The 17,100-nt window shown below is 43.7% G+C and overlaps 1 protein-coding gene across 1 annotated transcript; it reads left to right on the top strand.

The window, feature by feature from the left end:
• The first annotated feature begins 619 nt into the window (after positions 1-619).
• Positions 620-14,831, top strand: LOC139302184 (inverted formin-2-like). The gene is given in 24 exon segments (XM_070925797.1): positions 620-751; positions 1,089-1,350; positions 1,515-1,630; positions 3,277-3,436; positions 4,312-4,345; positions 4,432-4,573; positions 5,277-5,409; positions 5,831-6,293; positions 6,295-6,500; positions 6,609-6,739; positions 7,256-7,317; positions 7,558-7,660; positions 8,022-8,107; positions 8,900-9,000; positions 10,143-10,213; positions 10,519-10,626; positions 11,205-11,275; positions 11,790-11,910; positions 12,115-12,279; positions 12,421-12,505; positions 12,607-12,729; positions 12,800-13,276; positions 13,590-13,646; positions 14,007-14,831. Coding segments are annotated over 23 exon segments (3,405 nt in total). The 5' UTR covers positions 620-622; the 3' UTR covers position 13,646; positions 14,007-14,831.
• Positions 14,832-17,100: the final 2,269 nt, after the last annotated feature.

Raw genomic sequence — 17,100 nt, 5'->3', positions numbered from 1 at the left:
TCCCTGAATGCAACATAAAGACTCATTCATAAACACACACACACACACAGTCACAGGACAATGGCTGTCTGGTGACTCAACACTGAAACACTGAAGATCAGCTGATACAAATATTCAGCATCTTCACTGTTATGAAATGACAGAATACTGCAGTATTTGTAAATACTTTCTCATCTTTTTCTCATCATGAACAGTTCAAAACAAACATCAGTCAGATATAAGTAATGTCACACAGTCATCAAACATAATCCTGACTGAGAAGAGGCTTCATGTTTACAGATGAAACTTCTGTTAATAATGTTGATGAATGCTGTCAGGCAGCAGCTTCTGTAGCTGCTGAGCTAACGTTAGCTTCAGCTTCTCAGAGTGAGTCTCATATTTCTGCTGCTTTTCTTCATCTTACGAGATCATAAACTGAATATTTTTGGGGTTTTGGACAAAAGACATTTGAGGACGTCATGTTGGACTTCTACAGACTGAACAATATTTAATCGATAGAATAATCAGCAGATTAATCAATAATGAAAATAAGTGTTATTTGAAAACCATGAACCAATCTGACTTGGATGTTTTAAGATCAATAGAAACCTTCAGTCTCATCTCTTTGCAGCTTCTCATCATCATGGCAACCAAAACCAAATGGGGAGCATTGAAGGACTGTGTGACAGGAAGCCCCGTCCCTGACCCCGACGCCACACTGGAGGCAAATCTGGAGAACGCCGACCCTGAACTGTGCATCAGACTGCTGCAGGTAGGACTGCTGACACCTGGTGGCCACTGCAGGGTACTACAACACGTTTACGTTTAAATAAACTCCAACTGAGATTTAAATGTTGTTTATCATTCACACAAAAGGAAAGTCAAAATTTCGATAAAATTAAATTAATTTATTTTAATATCTTCCATCGGTTGCTGTTAAATGATCTTTAACTGAATCTTTGAATCCTTCCTCTGTTCATGGGTGAATTACATCAACATGGTTTTCAGAATCAGAAATACTTTATTGATCCCCGGAGGGGATTTTTAAGAGATGACGAGAAGCTAAGGAGCTAGCTTCTGTTTCTTTGACCTTCCCGTGTCCCCTTCAGGTTCCCACGGTGGTGAACTACTCTGGTCTGCGGCAGCGGTTGGAGGCCAGTGATCAGGCCTGGATGGTGCAGTTCCTGGAGCTGCGGGGTCTGGACCTGCTGATGGAGGCGTTGGAGCGACTGTCCGGTCGCGGCTGCGCTCGTATCGCCGACGCTCTGCTGCAGCTGACGTGTGTCGCCTGCATCCGAGCAGTCATGAACTCATCCGAAGGACTGCACTTCATCCTGGACAACCAGGGCTACGTCAGGACCCTGACCCAGGGTGCGTTCACTCAGGTCAAAGATTTACACCTTTTCTTTCCGTTAGTCCTTCTGTCTTCTCCATGTGGACGTGTCCTCATCCAGCATTTCAAATATCTTATTGGTTGTTGGGGAGTCACATGACCTGTCCCTGTATCCACCTGTGTCTCCTGTGTGTCCCCTCAGCTGTGGACACGTCTAACGTCATGGTAAAGATGCAGGTGTTTGAGCTGCTAGCGGCTCTCGCTCTGTTTGACCCTCAGGGAATCCACCTGGCCCTGGATGCCCTCGACCACTTCAAGGTAAGAGAGTTTGTTTGTTTCTTCAAGGCTCTGGACATCCAGGCAGTTTTAGTTTTATTTATTGAGGATTTCTGATCAGTGGAGTTTAGTTAGTGCTGCTCGTATCTGCTGGTTTGATCCCTGGACTGACAGGATAATGTGAAGGAGCAGCGTGTCCTTGATTATCACCACTGCAATGCCCTCAAGCAAGGCTCTGATTATGATTGTTATTAGTTTCTAATTCTTAGCCAAGTTAGCAGCTCTGTGGATGTTAATGTCTGTCTGGCTGTCTGCTAACTAGCTAATGTTAGCATGGTAACACACTAAGTTAAGATGGTGAACATGGTAAACATACCTGCTGAACATCAGCATGTTAGCATTGTCACTGTGAGCTTGTTAACATGCTGATGTTAGCATTTAGCTCAAAGCAGTGTTGTGCAGGGGTGTAGCCCAAACCTAGGGGGGTGCGGGCCCCTGCTCCTGGCAGCTATATGCACTCTTCAAGCCATTCGAGATAATCAAACGCCTAAAAATCTGGACATTATTTGAGAAAAACATGATAGTTGCCTCAGGAACAAAAATCATCCCGTAGAGCCTTCATCCTATTTTAATATCTAATTGTTCTCCAACTGTCTTCATCATTCTGAAACCAAAACACAAGTAATGTTGAGGTTGACTCATTTTCACTCCTGCCACCTAAAAAGAGGAAAAACGGTCTGATTTTAGTTCGGGTTGGGATGTGGCGTAAGCAGCTTTACTAATCTTGAAACTTATTTTTGTGGTACTATGCACATTTGGATCCATACCATAATAATCTGGGCTGCTCTAATTGCAAATCAAAGCTCCGCAACAATGTAAGTAAATGTGGTCTTCAGTACTCAATAAATGTATTTATTTAGTATCCCTGCTTCCACCGGTTGTGTTCAGTGCTTTGACCCTGATAAACCTGATATATAGTTTATATATCTGTGTTGTTTCGCATTTTGGGCAGGAAATATAAATATTTAAAAGATGTAAATCCAACACGTCACGGTGGAAGTCACCGCTGAACATTTAATTCAAACCTGACTGAACAGGACTGCGAGGAGAAAGAGTTTGTTATCAGATCTGAGTGTGTAACAGCAGGGTGTGACTGCAGATAAGACTCAGGACAAACACCTCAGATCAATTTCAGATGTCGGGTGTGTTCCTGACATAGACATCGCTCAGGCCTGTTTATGAACCCAGAACTGAGGCATGATGGGATACCATTCCTCAGTGTCATCATGCGGGCAAGAGCCTGCCCTTCAGTCCTCTCCTTTCTCTGGAACAACAATAACTGTCTCTTCCAAAAGATACAAAAGGATTTCCAAATATTAAATATATAAATATCTGCCCTCCTGTCAGCTGAGCAGAGCAGGCCGGACTCAAGTCCACCAGCATTCCTCAGGTGTCCTCAGGTGTTTTGTAACTGCAGTTCATTCAGAAACATTTGAACTTCTGATGTCAGATTTACAATATCAGCATCAACCCTTTGAGATGATGTGTCATAAGGAAGCTTCATGAATGTTTCTGTAAATACTGACTTTCAGTTTGAAATATAAAGTCAGCTGTTTAACAGGATGAGAAAGAAAAACAGAGCCAACCTGAGAACTCTGAGCTGTCAAACGTCCTGTGTTTGTGTTCAGAGCCTGAAGAAGCAGCAGTATCGCTTCAGTGTGATCATGAACGAGCTTCACGCCACCGATAACGTCCCGTACATGGTGACGCTGATGAGCGTCGTCAATGTACTCGTGTTGGGTCAAGAAGACCTGAGGAAGAGGGACCGACTACGACAGGAGTTCATCGGTACGACGAGTCCATCAATACACCACTGATAATACTGATATTACTGACTGGAATAATGATAAGTAAACATTGGTAATAATTACATTAATACTAATAATAACAACAATACAATGAGTGTGTGTGGCTGAAGGAAGATGAAGAGTAACATTAGTAAGTCTCATAAGAGAGGAAGGCAGAAAATTGATTGGATCAATAAAAAGAGTTGAAATGAGCTGGAGTGTACTGAAAGTAGTTGAGGTGTAAATTGTGAGTTTGGTGTGTGAGCTAAAAGGAACTGAAGGGTCAGGTGATTCCTGGTGGTTGCCAGGTTGGTATAGCTGATTCCCTTTGCATCGCAAGTGGTTGCCATGTGACTTTTGAGTAGTTGATTTCCACGTGGGGTGTTGGTAAGTGGTTGCTAAGGCAGTAACAGGTGGTCAGTAGGGCATTTCTTTTTTTTCTTTTTTTTAAGATTATTTATTTGGGCCTTTGCCTTTAATGGGTAGCGACAGATGAGAGAGACAGGAAGGGTGGGAGACAGAGAGGGGAAGACATGCAGCAAGGACCCAGCCCCCGCTCCACCAGGTGAGCCACCAGGGCCCCCTCAATAAGGCATTTCTAATTGATGAGAGGTGGTTGTTATGGTGGTTCTTGTGGTTGCTAGGTTGGTAAAAGGTGGTTGTTATGGCTTTAATAAGTGGTTTCCATGTTATTAACAAGTGACTCCTCCTAATTTCTAAAAACTTCCAGCCACCAACATCAAGTTGGTGAAAGTGAGAACATGGAGGACATGGGAGTGGAAGGGGGGCATGTTTTTGTTTTGTTACCACGGAGACCATAGAATCAAATTCAAGTGAGAATCCGGATCAGACTTTCTCACCAACATGTTGTTACAGGGCTGCAGCTGCTGGTTCTCCTGCCCAAACTGAGGTACTGGTTTTATTTTGATCAATACGATCTTTCTAATAATCAATAATCAACATGTCTGTCAGTATGTGACCTCTGTCTGTCTCCAGGGAGACGGAGGACGAGGACCTGAACATCCAGTGTGATGCTTTCGAGGACTCTCTGACGGAGGACGAGGAGGAGATGGAGAGACTGTACGGAGGCATCGACATGAGCAGCCACCAGCAGGTCTTCACCTCACTCTTCACTAAGGTAAAAGAAACTACACCCCCAGCACCATATACCTGAAACCCCTTCACCTCCACCTGCGAAACCTTCACATTCAACCCCATCATCTTCACCTTGCTGTTCACTAAGGTAACGCTTACCTCCACCTTCAACACCACCTCCACCTTCAACATCAACACCTGAAACACCTCCACACTCAACACAAACACTTCACTAACCACTCACATTCAACACCGTCACCTCCACCTTTGACATCCTCACCTTCAAATTTAGGTTCACCTACACCTTCAGCTCCCCCTCAAGCTCAAAAACACCACATTCACCCCCAACATCTTCACCTGGCTCCACACTTTTACCTTGAACACCATCTTCACCACCTGCAGAAAACTACAACACTACATGTGCCTGAAACACCTTTACCTCCACCTGTGAAACCTTCACATTCAACCCCATCATCTTCACCTTGCTGTTCACTAAGGTAACGCTTACCTAAATCTGCACAAAAGAAATCCTCCACACCATCAGTACCAACTTCTCCTCCTTCACCACCTCAAATTAAAAAAGCATCCACCTCTAGAATCAAAACCTTCACCTTTGACTGCTACTCCTGTAAAATCCTCCACCTTTAAAACAGAACTCACTCCTCTTTCGGTCTGTGAGCTTCATTTAGTAAAGACGACTGTTCTTCCATCTCTCTACTTGTCCTGCCCCCTCACTTTCTGTCCAGGTGTCCAGCAGTCCGTCCTCTGTCCAGCTGCTGTCCATCCTCCAGGCCTTGCTGTTGGTGGATCCGGACAGAGCTGAGGTCTGGTTAGCTCTGGAGCTGCTGGCTGGTAGAGCCTCATTGCTGTCCCAGGACTGTAAGTTTGTCCAAGTACGCTGCCATCTCAGGATGTTGTCCTCAGAGTAGAGGTCTTCATGGGTCCACGTGGTTCTGAGGAATCGACACCTTATCTGGGATCCAAGTCGGACCAGGTCCAAATTATACTCAGTATAATCTACTTGGGTGGGGTCATGTTTTACTGATCTATAGTGTATACGTCTAATTATCCTCGAGTTAGTCCAATATTATAGACCTTTGAATACCTCTACCTCAGAGCCCCACCCCCACCACAACTCTGACGTACTTTCCTCACAGTCACTTTCTAATTAAAACAGGGACCAGTGAAGAACTGTGGATTTAGCAGGTGGTGCTTGTTGTCTGTGTTTTCTACATAGTGCACCATGTTCACTGTCCACCATTTTGTATGAGTGACGTGGGACACACACTGTGTTTTGTAGCTGACTTAGATTCTGCCGACTGTCTGCTGGAGAGGCTCCTCCCACACAAATCCCTCGCAGCCAGTCACAGGTTCCGGACCATCGACAGGGCGGTACAGACCAGACGACCAGACAGCCCTTCTGGCCAGTCAGAGCCTTTTCTCAAAGATGCCTTGATAACTGCTGCTTCAGCAGCGTCTTTTCAAGCTCCTCCTTCTGCTACACCATCTGCTCCTTCTTCCCCATCACCTGGTGTGGCAGCTCCACCCCCTCGCTTACTTGGTATGGGAACTCCTTCTCCTCCCCCCTTCCCTGGTATGGGACCTCCTCCTCCACCCTTTCCTGGTATGGGACCTCCTCCTTCTTCCCTCTTACCTGGTATGGGACCTCCTCCTCCCCCCTTACCTGGTATGGGGCCTCCTCCTCCTCCCCCCTTCCCTGGTATGGGACCTCCTCCTCCTCCCCCCTTACCTGGTATGGGACCTCCCCCCCCCCCCCCCCTTACCTGGTATGGGACCTCCTCCTCCTCCCCCCTTACCTGGTATGGGACCCCCTCCCCCTCCTCCAGGTGACATCATTGCAGCCCAGGCAGTTCAAGGTCTGGGTAGGTCGTGTTACAGCCCCGCCCCCTGTCCCACCCTCCGTATGAAGAAACTGAATTGGCAGAAACTCCCATCCAGAGCAGTGACAGGTCAGTGACGTTTGAACATGTTTTACCTGTTTTTGTAGTCCATCCTGTGTGGACGCGGTCAGATTCAGGACTCTGGTCTTCACGTAACGTATTCATGTCTCTCTGTAGCTCGTCAGTCCTTGTGGACTTCGGTGTCTGCAGATTCAGTGGAACCAGATTACTGCAGCATTGAGCAGCTCTTCAGTCTTCCTCCTACTGAGACCAAGACCAGGATCAAAGCCAAGACTGAGTCCAAAGAGGTACAACAAATATTTTACTTCAAAACAGTCAATCAGTTTGGTGTTTAAATCCCACCTGAAAGTGTAGTGGCCATAGACCATCGACTGTATAATTGAAGTGGATGTGGTCACCATGACGTCCCCCATTGGTTTGTGGACTACCATTTTGAAGCCTCAAGTTTGTCAATTTGGCCGTCAGCATCTTGTTTTTTTGGAACCAGAAGTGACCATATTTGGACAAGAGGGTGGAGCTGGGGGGGAGAACCTGAGGCCACTATGCACGCCTACCTACACCTGCAACCTGACTGCACCTGGCTCCTGGCTACGCCGTACCAAGTAGCTGCTAACAGCTAGCTTGTAAATGTACTTGGACAGAATGCAGGTTTAAGGTTTCAGACCCGGAGGTTGGTGCTGGGTAGTGACATGTTCTCAGCTGTCGGTTGAGGACCGACAGAAACATTAATGTCCGGTCAGTAAATGTCCTCTTCCTGTTCTCGTCTTTTTGTCCACATCAATATCTGTAAACTTCGTCCACAGCTTTCCTTCATCGATGCCAAGAAAAGCCTGAACCTCAACATCTTCCTGAAGCAGTTCAAATGGTGACAAATTTATTTTTCTAAATCAGTTTCCTTCAGAAACAGATCTCAGCAGTGACATCACACTCAGTCCTAAGAGACAGGTGAAGGACAGGTGAACTGTCTCACCTGTCTTTCACCTGTCTCTTATATGTTCCCCATTTCACCTGTCTCACATGTCTCATCTGTGTCACCTGTCCTCAATTTGTGCTACATGTCCATGACCTGTTCTTTTTTTGCCTCACCTGTCTGTCTCTCCTGCAGTTCCCATGAGGACTTTGTTTCTCTGATCCGGAGAGGAGACAGGTCCAGGTTTGATGTGGAGGTCCTGAAACAGCTGGTCAAACTGCTGCCGGAGAAACATGAGGTGAGAGGTCACAGGGATACGAAAACACCTGCCCTACCTGTCCATCTCTTGTTTCACCTGTTAATCTTGCTTGTCATTTTCTTGCTCCACTTGTCCTTTTCCTGTCTCACCTGTCCTTTTTCCATCCTAAATGTCTTTTCATGTCTCCCCTGTAATTCCCCTGTCATTTTCTTGAGCAACCTATCAGTTACCTGTGCTACCTGCCCTTCAGTAGCATCACCTGTCAATCACTTTTACTTGTTTCACTTGTGCTCCACCTATTTTTTTCTTTCATACTGTCCATCACTTGTCCTTTACCTGTCCATCACCGGTCCAACACCTGGCCTTTACCTGTCCATCACCTGTCCATCTCCTTCCTCAGGTAGAGAACCTGAAGTCTCACCAGGCAGACAGGGACAAGTTGGCCTCAGAGGATCAGTTTTACCTGCAGCTGCTGGATGTCCCCAGGTAGGAGAACAGTGGCACCTGCTGCTCAAATAAAACCCTGTCATCAGATAACGGACACGCCTGGACTGAGTCTCGGCAGGTCTTCATGAACCCTCAGTCTGAACATCAAGTCCCTCCTGAGTTCTAACTACTAACTAGTGATTTACTAAATCAGGTCGAACCATTAAAACTTAACACGCCTCAGCTAGTAAAGACTTTAGTGATGTGTAAATCTGTTGCGAGGAAACATCCAATCAGGAGCAATCAACTATGTAAACAGGAAGTGACTGTATAAATCTTAGTAAATGTAGGTGTTAGTTCTACTTCTGTCTGCAGACGTGGAGACATCTGTGTGTTTCAGGGTTAGTAATATTCATACAGTTTAGAATGAAAGGAAATATCTGATTATGCTAAGCTAACTGGCGTTATTTACTCATGTTGTGTTCTTTTAGTGAAACGTAATTCAAAATCTTCATTAATAAACAGCATTTATCAAGTTTCAGGTCAGACATGTCGACCGTCCTCCATATGACGTTGACTCTGAACAGCTCTGGTATTAGCATGCTAACGTTAACTTTGTCAGCTGGTTCAGTTAGCTACACAACAGTTAAATATTTAGTAACAACTAATCTCTCCGTCAGAACTAGTGTTAAATGTAGTGATGATAAAACTGACAGCAGTTTGAACTGAAGACCAGCTGCTGCAGCTCGAACACGTCTGTCTGCTGCCAGATACACTCAGTTACTGCTGATCAAAGTTATATTCACTCATACTATGTGTGTGTGTGTGTGTGTGTGTGTGTGTGTGTTGCAGTTACTCTCTGAGGATAGAGTGTATGCTGCTGTGTGAGGAGAGCAGCTGTGTGCTGGAGACTCTGAAGCCGAAAGCTGAGCTGCTGGACCGAGCCTGCCAGAGTCTGTATACACTAAACACACACTACACACACACAGATGGATAATAGTTTCATGTCTGTGTCTCCAGCACAAAGACGTGTTAAGAGGATGTGTTAAGCTTAGCTTTTACACTAACTCACACTTTTCATTTGTTTGACCTAAAAAATGTTTTTGTATTCATTCATTCATTCATTCATTAGTGCTTTGGGACGTAAGGTTAGGGTTCGGTAAAGGTGACAAAATACAAAGACAATAAAACAAAACAGAGGTTATGAATTAATTTGGTACAGATGTTTAGTTGTTTGTGTTCGTGGTAGAACTAATTGACATTTCATATGTTTCTGTGCATGTATGAAAGTGTGTTGTGTGTTCAAGGATGTGTAAGTGTGAGCAGATGAAGGAGGTGCAGTTATGTGTGAGGAGGAAAGAGAAAAATAAATAAATAAAGTATATTTTTGGAGACAGTGGGCCTGATCAACTTTGTCTCCTGTGCTCAAGTTGGCAGCTTTTAATCAGAATATATGAACCTGAAAACATTCATATTGAAACATTAATATTGAACAAAGCTTCTAAATGTTTTTACTGATATACATGTCGATTTAAGTGTCATCAGCGTTTTTATAAAAAAAAGACATTTTGTTTTGCACAATTTGAGCTTGTGTAAGAACGAAAGAAGCCCAAGATTCTAACCTTGGGGAACTCCACATCACTTCTGTTTCTCAGATAAGAAACAAATTGTTCTGCCCCTTAAGAAACACGTTCATACACTGTATCCTTGAATTATTAGTTAATCAACCCCACTTTTTGGGGTTAATTTGCACTTTAACTGAAGTTTAAGTTAGGTGCATTTGCAGATTCAAATTCAGAGGTGCTTTCATGGTAATTGGTAACGTTTAAGGGTTTCTTTACTTAACGAGTAACTTCTTTTGAGTTAGTACATTACATGTTTATTACACTATCTATTGATCCTGGTCCCAGTCTGTAGTGTTCATTACAATATCTCTAGGTTGGAAATATATTTTGAATAGTTATAATGATGATGGTAATAACAATGCTAAAAATCATATTGATAATGTTTGATTTTTTTAAATATTTGATCGGTTGTCTTTTATTGTGTTTTTATGTATTATATTATATTGTATTGTGTTGTGTTGTGTGTTCAGGTGTGAGAGAGAGCACTCGTCTGCCCAGCTTCTGTAAACTCATCCTGAGTGTTGGAAACTTTCTCAACTATGTGAGAATCTTACACAACATAAAGACTATATATTTATATATAAGACCTTTTGTAATATAGTAGTGTATTATCTCTTATTTGTAGATCATGTAGAAGCTCCTTTAGTTCTCAATCTTCCTCTTTGGGAGTCAGAAATAAATCAATGATGTTTCAGTTAATGCAGTCACATGATGTCTTGTTGTTAATAGTTGTGTATGTTAGTGATAGTCTGGGGATGTCTAATGTCATCTGATGTCATGTTTCTGATGTGATGTCACTTGATGTTCTGTGATGTCATAAGTCATTGTGTGATGTCATCATATCAGGGGACTCACACGGGGAACGCTGAGGGTTTTAAGATCAGCACACTGCTCAAACTGACCGAGACTAAAGCCAACAAGTCCAGAATCACCCTGCTGCACCACATCCTGCAGGTAACACAGCACTGGTCACACTGGTCACACTGCTTACTCTGGTCACACGCCTCACATTGGCTCACACTGGTTACACTGGTTACACTGGTTACACTGCTCACACTGCTCACACTGCTCACACTGGTTTCACGGCTCACACTGGTTACACTGCTCACACTGGATTCACTGCTCACACTGGATTCACTGCTCACACTGGATTCACTGCTCACACTGGTTACACTGCTCACACTGGTCACATTGGCTCACACTGCTCACAATGGTTACACTGCTCACACTGCTCACATTGGTGGCTGGTGCTGATATGAACATGTTAAATAGTTCTCACATGAAGTTCTTTTCTATAATGATACAGTGATGTGACTTCAGTCGACTCAGTTCAGTTTTAGTTTCATGTTAACTGAACAAAGTTCTAGTTGCAACATGTTAGTGTTGACAGCAGGGAGCCAGCTGACCCCTGACCTCTGCAATCTTCTCAGTAGTTTTAAAGTTAGGAAATACACAGCATTCAGTGGATCCTGTTGTTGCAGCTCTTCATTACAGCTGCATTATAAGTCAGCTGTTGTTTGTGTGATTGACAGGAGGCGAAGCAGAACCATCCGGACCTTTTGAACCTGCCGGATGATTTGGAGATCTGTGAAAAGGCTGCTGGGTAAACAGATCGATGATTCAACTGTTTGTCAGTTACTGTTGTTGTTGGTAAGACTAATAGAGTGAGGAGTCTGTCCAGGAGAACGTCTTTGACTTCAGATTCCAGAAACTTGATTTAAAGTCACTCCTGTTTTTTCTTTAAATAAATGAGACGGAAAACTGAAGCTCTGAGACTTTAAAGCGTCAAGAGACAAAGAAGAAGTTCAGATGAAGTAATGAACGAAAAGGAAAAAACTCACATGTTCATGTCAGTGTTAATAAAACGTCCTTCATCCATTATATTTAGTTTTTTTAATGAAAGTTTAACCAGCAGAGACTCAAACTGTCGTTTCTTATTAGCTGAATGTTGTGAGAGCAGGACGTCATCAGAAGAGTTCATGCTTTTTAATAATGTAGAGTTTGTGTTGAAGGTGTTGGATTTATCCATGTCTTATTTATTAAAGTAAAGATGAAGCAGATGTTGGATAGATATTTTGCAGATGTTGGACAGATGTTGGGTGTGTTTGTGTCTGCAGGTTGAGTCTGGAGTCGATTCACTCTGAAACCAACTCTCTGATCAAACAGCTGAAGAACACTGAGAGGAAAGTTTCATCTTCGTCTGAGGACCTGAAGGATCAGTACCTGTCTGCCGTACAGGTACCGCAGACCTGACGGCGCCCCCTGCAGGACGATTTATTCATCTTCATTTCATCTGTTCATCAGGAGGCTTATTTTTGTTTTTTATTTCACCATAAAGAAATCAGATTTCTAGGATTCACTAACAGACAGACTGAGGTGTCAGAGTGTATATACCTGTCCTAAGTTGTAAGTAAGTCTTCTTCTTCTGTGGTGTGTTTTCAGGAGAGTCTGCAGGTGTGTGAGCAGCTGCAGCAGCTGTTGTCCTCTGTGGAGGACAAGAAAACTGATCTGTCCATCTACCTATGTGAGGACAGCAGCAGCTTCTCAGTCGACGAGCTCTTCAACACCATCAAGACCTTCAGAGGACTGTTCCTCAGAGCCGTCAAGGTCAGCAGCTAATCACAGGCCAGCGTGGTCAGCAGCCAATCAGAGAGCAGTGTAGTCAGATACAAGATTTATTGAAAGATAATGAAATAATAACCCTAATAATCACATTGGGACGTTATTGATGATGGTTTTGTCCGTCAGGAGAACGAGAGCCGCAGGGAGCAGGAGAAGAGGAGGAAGCAGCAGGAGGAGGACAGGAAGCACAAAGGAGACAGCAACAAGATCAGTGAGTCAGACTCAGAGTTCAGGTTCAGATCCTGTTGTGTTTGTCTGAGGCCGTCAGCCAATCAGAGCCCTCTGAATGTTCAAGACGTCTCTGTCCTCTAGTCAGGACGGACGTGTCCAACCAGGACGATGGCTGCATCATCGACAACCTGCTGGCTGAGATCAGGAAGGGCTACAACCTGAAGAAGACCAGACCCCGAGTTGAGAGGGGCAGCAGAGTCCACGGTGAGGACTGTGGTGGTCTGTGGTGGACTTCTCAGTCTTTATCTGTGTGTGACTGTGTTGTTATTATCAGATCATCCAGGTATCATACAGAGGTCACTGGCTGTGGACAAGCTGGACTCTTCTGACTCCAGCCAATCAGAGAAGCCTGCAGAAGTACCAGAGACGGTCCATATCCCCATCGATCCACCAGCTGAAACAAGATCAGAATCACGGTCAGCTGGGACTGATGGAGGCTCCCCACAGACCCAAAACCCCTCTGAACCCTCCACCTCTACTGCTGCTTCTGACACAGAGGGGGACCAGAGCTGGATTAGAGTCCAGGACTCTGAGGTGGACTCTGACCCAGAGACCAGAGACAGAGGTCCTGCAGGAGAGGAGGAGGTCCAGCTCAAACCAGAGGAGTCGGAAGAAAACAAAGTAAACAGGAACGAGGAGTCTGCATTTGAAGAGATCACATCTTTTGAAACGAGAACAGCCAAGCATAACGATGATCCAGATTCTGGTCCAGACGAACTGGCAAAGAAGTCCAGGACTTCCAGACCAGCAGGTAAAGTCTGAAGCGGTGTTGTTGTTTTGGTTCTTAGAGACAAACTGAAACTGGATATTTATTTATGAACATGAACACAATAAGTAAGAGATCCGAGCGCTCCAGGATTGTAAAGGATGAGGATCAATATATCGGCCAATCAGATACATCAGTATCTGTCAGCTGATCAGTGTACAGCCTCATTACAGAGTTTGTCCACCAGAGGGCGCTGACAGGTTGAGAATTTCATAATAAAAGCATGGTTACTGTGCTGATGATGTACTTGTCAATGGGTGTTGAAAGCAACCAATCAGAGCGTGTGTTTGACCTGCAGGAGCAGACGCTGGATCCAAACCCCCCAAAACTAAGACAGGATGTGTTTCACACTGAGGTGAGTTGATATGATCCACTGATCCTGAACCTGTCATTTCCTGCCGTGTTGCAGCTAAAGGCATGAACTGTGGGAGCTAACATGGCTAACATGCTAACAACAGCAGTCCACAAAGTTGTAAATGAAACAGCGTCGCTGTCCATCACTCACTGCAGCCAATCAGCATCTCTTCCTCTTCTTCTTCTGCTGTTTGTATTGTTTCACCTGCGGATCTAAAACAAGAATATGAACAAACTGTATTTCCTGAACGAGAGGGGCGGTTCACAACCTGAGAGGCTGAATTCAGGGCAAAATAACAACCCTCTCTCCCTCTGACGATTGATTTGCCTTTAGTTTATATTTCTTCTTCTGTGGTTCCAGATGAGCAGAGGACAACTCATCTCCACGGCAACAGGACTGAATCTGTCTGGACTGAACCTGTAAAATAAAACTGTTCAAACAAAACCTGAACTGATCAGAGATCAATGGTTGAACCCACTGGCTGATGACGACTGAGCCTCTGGGTGCGACGGCTAGTGTTCCGGGTGCAGCCAGCGGAGAGTGGAGAACAGAGAACAGATATCTGGAGAACAGATACTGCATCAGGGCCAAGTCGTCCGATACTATCATGGTTTACAGTCTGATTACAATCGCCGTCAGACGATAGCCGGTTGGTTCCCAGATTTCCACATCAGAAGAATCAGAATCAGAATCAGAAACTGTTTATTGCCAAGTAACATACATTACAAGGAATTTGCTGTGGTCTGATGGTGCTATTGTTTTGACAACAAATATGTAGAATATAAAAGGTAAAATAAGAATAAAAATAAAAATAAGATAAGATAAATAACAAACAGTGCAGTGACCAAAGTAAAGTGTCCAGATAAAGTGTCCGGTAGGTAGTGCGTGCGTTAATGTAACGCAGGGGGGACAGGGGTGATGTATGTTAATATAATGTATAAACGCGGACTGTTATCACGTTTACCTGCATGCAACCAAAGCCCGCTCATACGTGACTGGTCAATACCAAAGTCTTGTCTCCTGCAGAATCAGTTTATAGAGATGAATCAGAGAGAAACTGGTTCATAGCCATCTGACAGCTGATTGGTTCTAATGATAGTTTACCTGAGCAGACAGGTGTGACGGGTTCAATCTGAAGAAACAGTTTTGGGAGATTTCTTCAGAGTCTTTTGAATAAAACTGTGGAGCTGCTGTTTGAATCTTTTATTTTTTACATTGAGTCGACACAGTCGCTAAAAATTGATCAGCAACTATTGTGACAATCGATTAATCGTTTAAGTCGTTTTTAAACAGAAAAAAGTTTTTTCTTATGATTATAAATTTACAAACTTGGGTTTTAGGAAACTGGGCCAAACATTTATAGATATTATTAGATGTGATTAGATGTTGTTATAAACCAAAGGAGCTCACCTGGTAGAACTTGTACTTGAGTCCTCACCGCAGCAGCCCGGCTCCGTTCTACCCCGAGCCCTTTGCTGCAGGTCCTCCTGTCTCTCTCTCTCCCGTCTTCCCTGTCTCTCTCCAGATGATTCTATACCATACAGGCAAAAAAATATATATAATGACAATATTTAAAATAATAAATAATATTAAAAATAATATGAAAATAATGCTAAGTTGCAGCTCTTTGTAGACCACTTGGTTTGAATCAGTCTGATCCGGATCTGGGACTCCGGAAGAACAGATGATGTCACTGTTAACATGAATACATTTAGAGAATACAGTTTATTTTGTGCAGAAATTAATAAGATTAATGAAAACACCTCCAGACTTACAGGAAAAGCTGCTATTCAAACCTTTCAAATTAAAAGCTGATTCACTGAGAAAAGAGAAAATGTGTTCACAACCATTTTATTTGATCTCGATGTCACAACGTTATAATGTCATGATGTCAAGACGTCACGGTGTCATGATGTCTCACAAATACTGAAAGACATCATGACGTCGACATATTGACATCGTGACATGATGGCACGGTGTCATGATGTCAATATGTCGACGTCATGATGTCTTTCAATATTTGTGAGATCTGCAGATAATCTGAGAGTCGGAGGATGCATTTTGTTCAGAGCAAACGGATCTAATAATGATAATAATAAAGTGTTGATCTCAGAATAATAATAACAATAATAATAATAATAGTAATGTATTTCATTGAACTGAAGAGACGCAGTCACTCTGTGATGTCACAGTTCAACATGCTGGTCCCAGAACCAGAACCAGACTGAGTCTCTGCTGGTCTTCAGTCTGTTCTGAATAAACTAACTTACTGAAGACAGTTTCTGATTTCCCAGGGTGCACTGCAGAGCGCGGGCGTGTGTGTTAATGCTCCTAATGACCACTTCCTGTGTAATTGTACTTCATCAATGTTTAAGCTGCTCCTCTTATTATAACGACCTTCCTTTACTTCAGTACAAGTACGAATAAAATACTTCATTACAAGTCATATAATAATAATAATAGTAATCTAATATTATTGACACATGAACAATAACAGAATGTTTGTGTGTGTGCTCCTGCACCTGATGATGAAGATGATGTGTGTGTGTGCTCCTGCACCAGGCGCCTGCATCATCTTCATCATCAGGTGCAGACCTGATGGTGAAGATGATGTGTGTGTGTGTGTGCTCCTGTACCAGATGATGAAGATGGTGTGTGTGCTCCTGCACCTGATGATGAAGATGGTGTGTGTGCTCCTGCACCTGATGATGAAGATGATGTGTGTGTGCGCCTGCACCTGATGAGGTGCAGACCTGATGGTGAAGATGATGTGTGTGTGTGTGTGCGCTCCTGCACCTGATGATGAAGATGATGTGTGTGTGTGTGCTCCTGCACCTGATGATGAAGATGATGTATGTGTGCTCCTGCACCTGATGATGAAGATGATGTGTGTGTACTCCTGTACCAGATGATGAAGATGATGTGTGTGCTCCTGCAACTGATGATGAAGATGATGTATGTGTGCTCCTGCACCTGATGATGAAGATGATGTGTGTGTACTCCTGTACCAGATGATGAAGATGATAATGACTTTATTAGTTATTTTTGTTTTTGGTCATTAACTAGTGGTTTAATAATAATGACGTGTTTTAAGATGTTCCCTGTGTGAGCACTGAGGTGACGTCATCCTAAACCGGAGCCGTCGGATCACGTGACTCCACCAGAAAGTAATAATAGTATTACTAACCCTCTGAATGAATATTGATAACAATGATAATATCGATGGTAGTGATGGTGTGTGTGTGCGTGTGTGTGCGTGTTTCATGTTGAACCCGCAGCAGGTTGATCAGCTGGTGATCCGTCAATTTCCCGTCACACAGCCCGGAAACCAGCCAGCTTTCACAATAAGAGCACAGCATACAGTAACAGGAAGCCGGTGAGCAGAACATTAATGAGCAGATTGTATTAATATGAACTCACATGCAGCTGAGGTTAAAGTGGACACACACACAAA

The sequence above is a fragment of the Enoplosus armatus genome, chromosome 19 (genome assembly GCF_043641665.1).
Source record: "Enoplosus armatus isolate fEnoArm2 chromosome 19, fEnoArm2.hap1, whole genome shotgun sequence".
Taxonomy (NCBI): domain Eukaryota; kingdom Metazoa; phylum Chordata; class Actinopteri; order Centrarchiformes; family Enoplosidae; genus Enoplosus; species Enoplosus armatus.
Note: the sequence above shows the minus strand (reverse complement) of the source record. Positions and strands in the feature narration are given on the sequence as shown.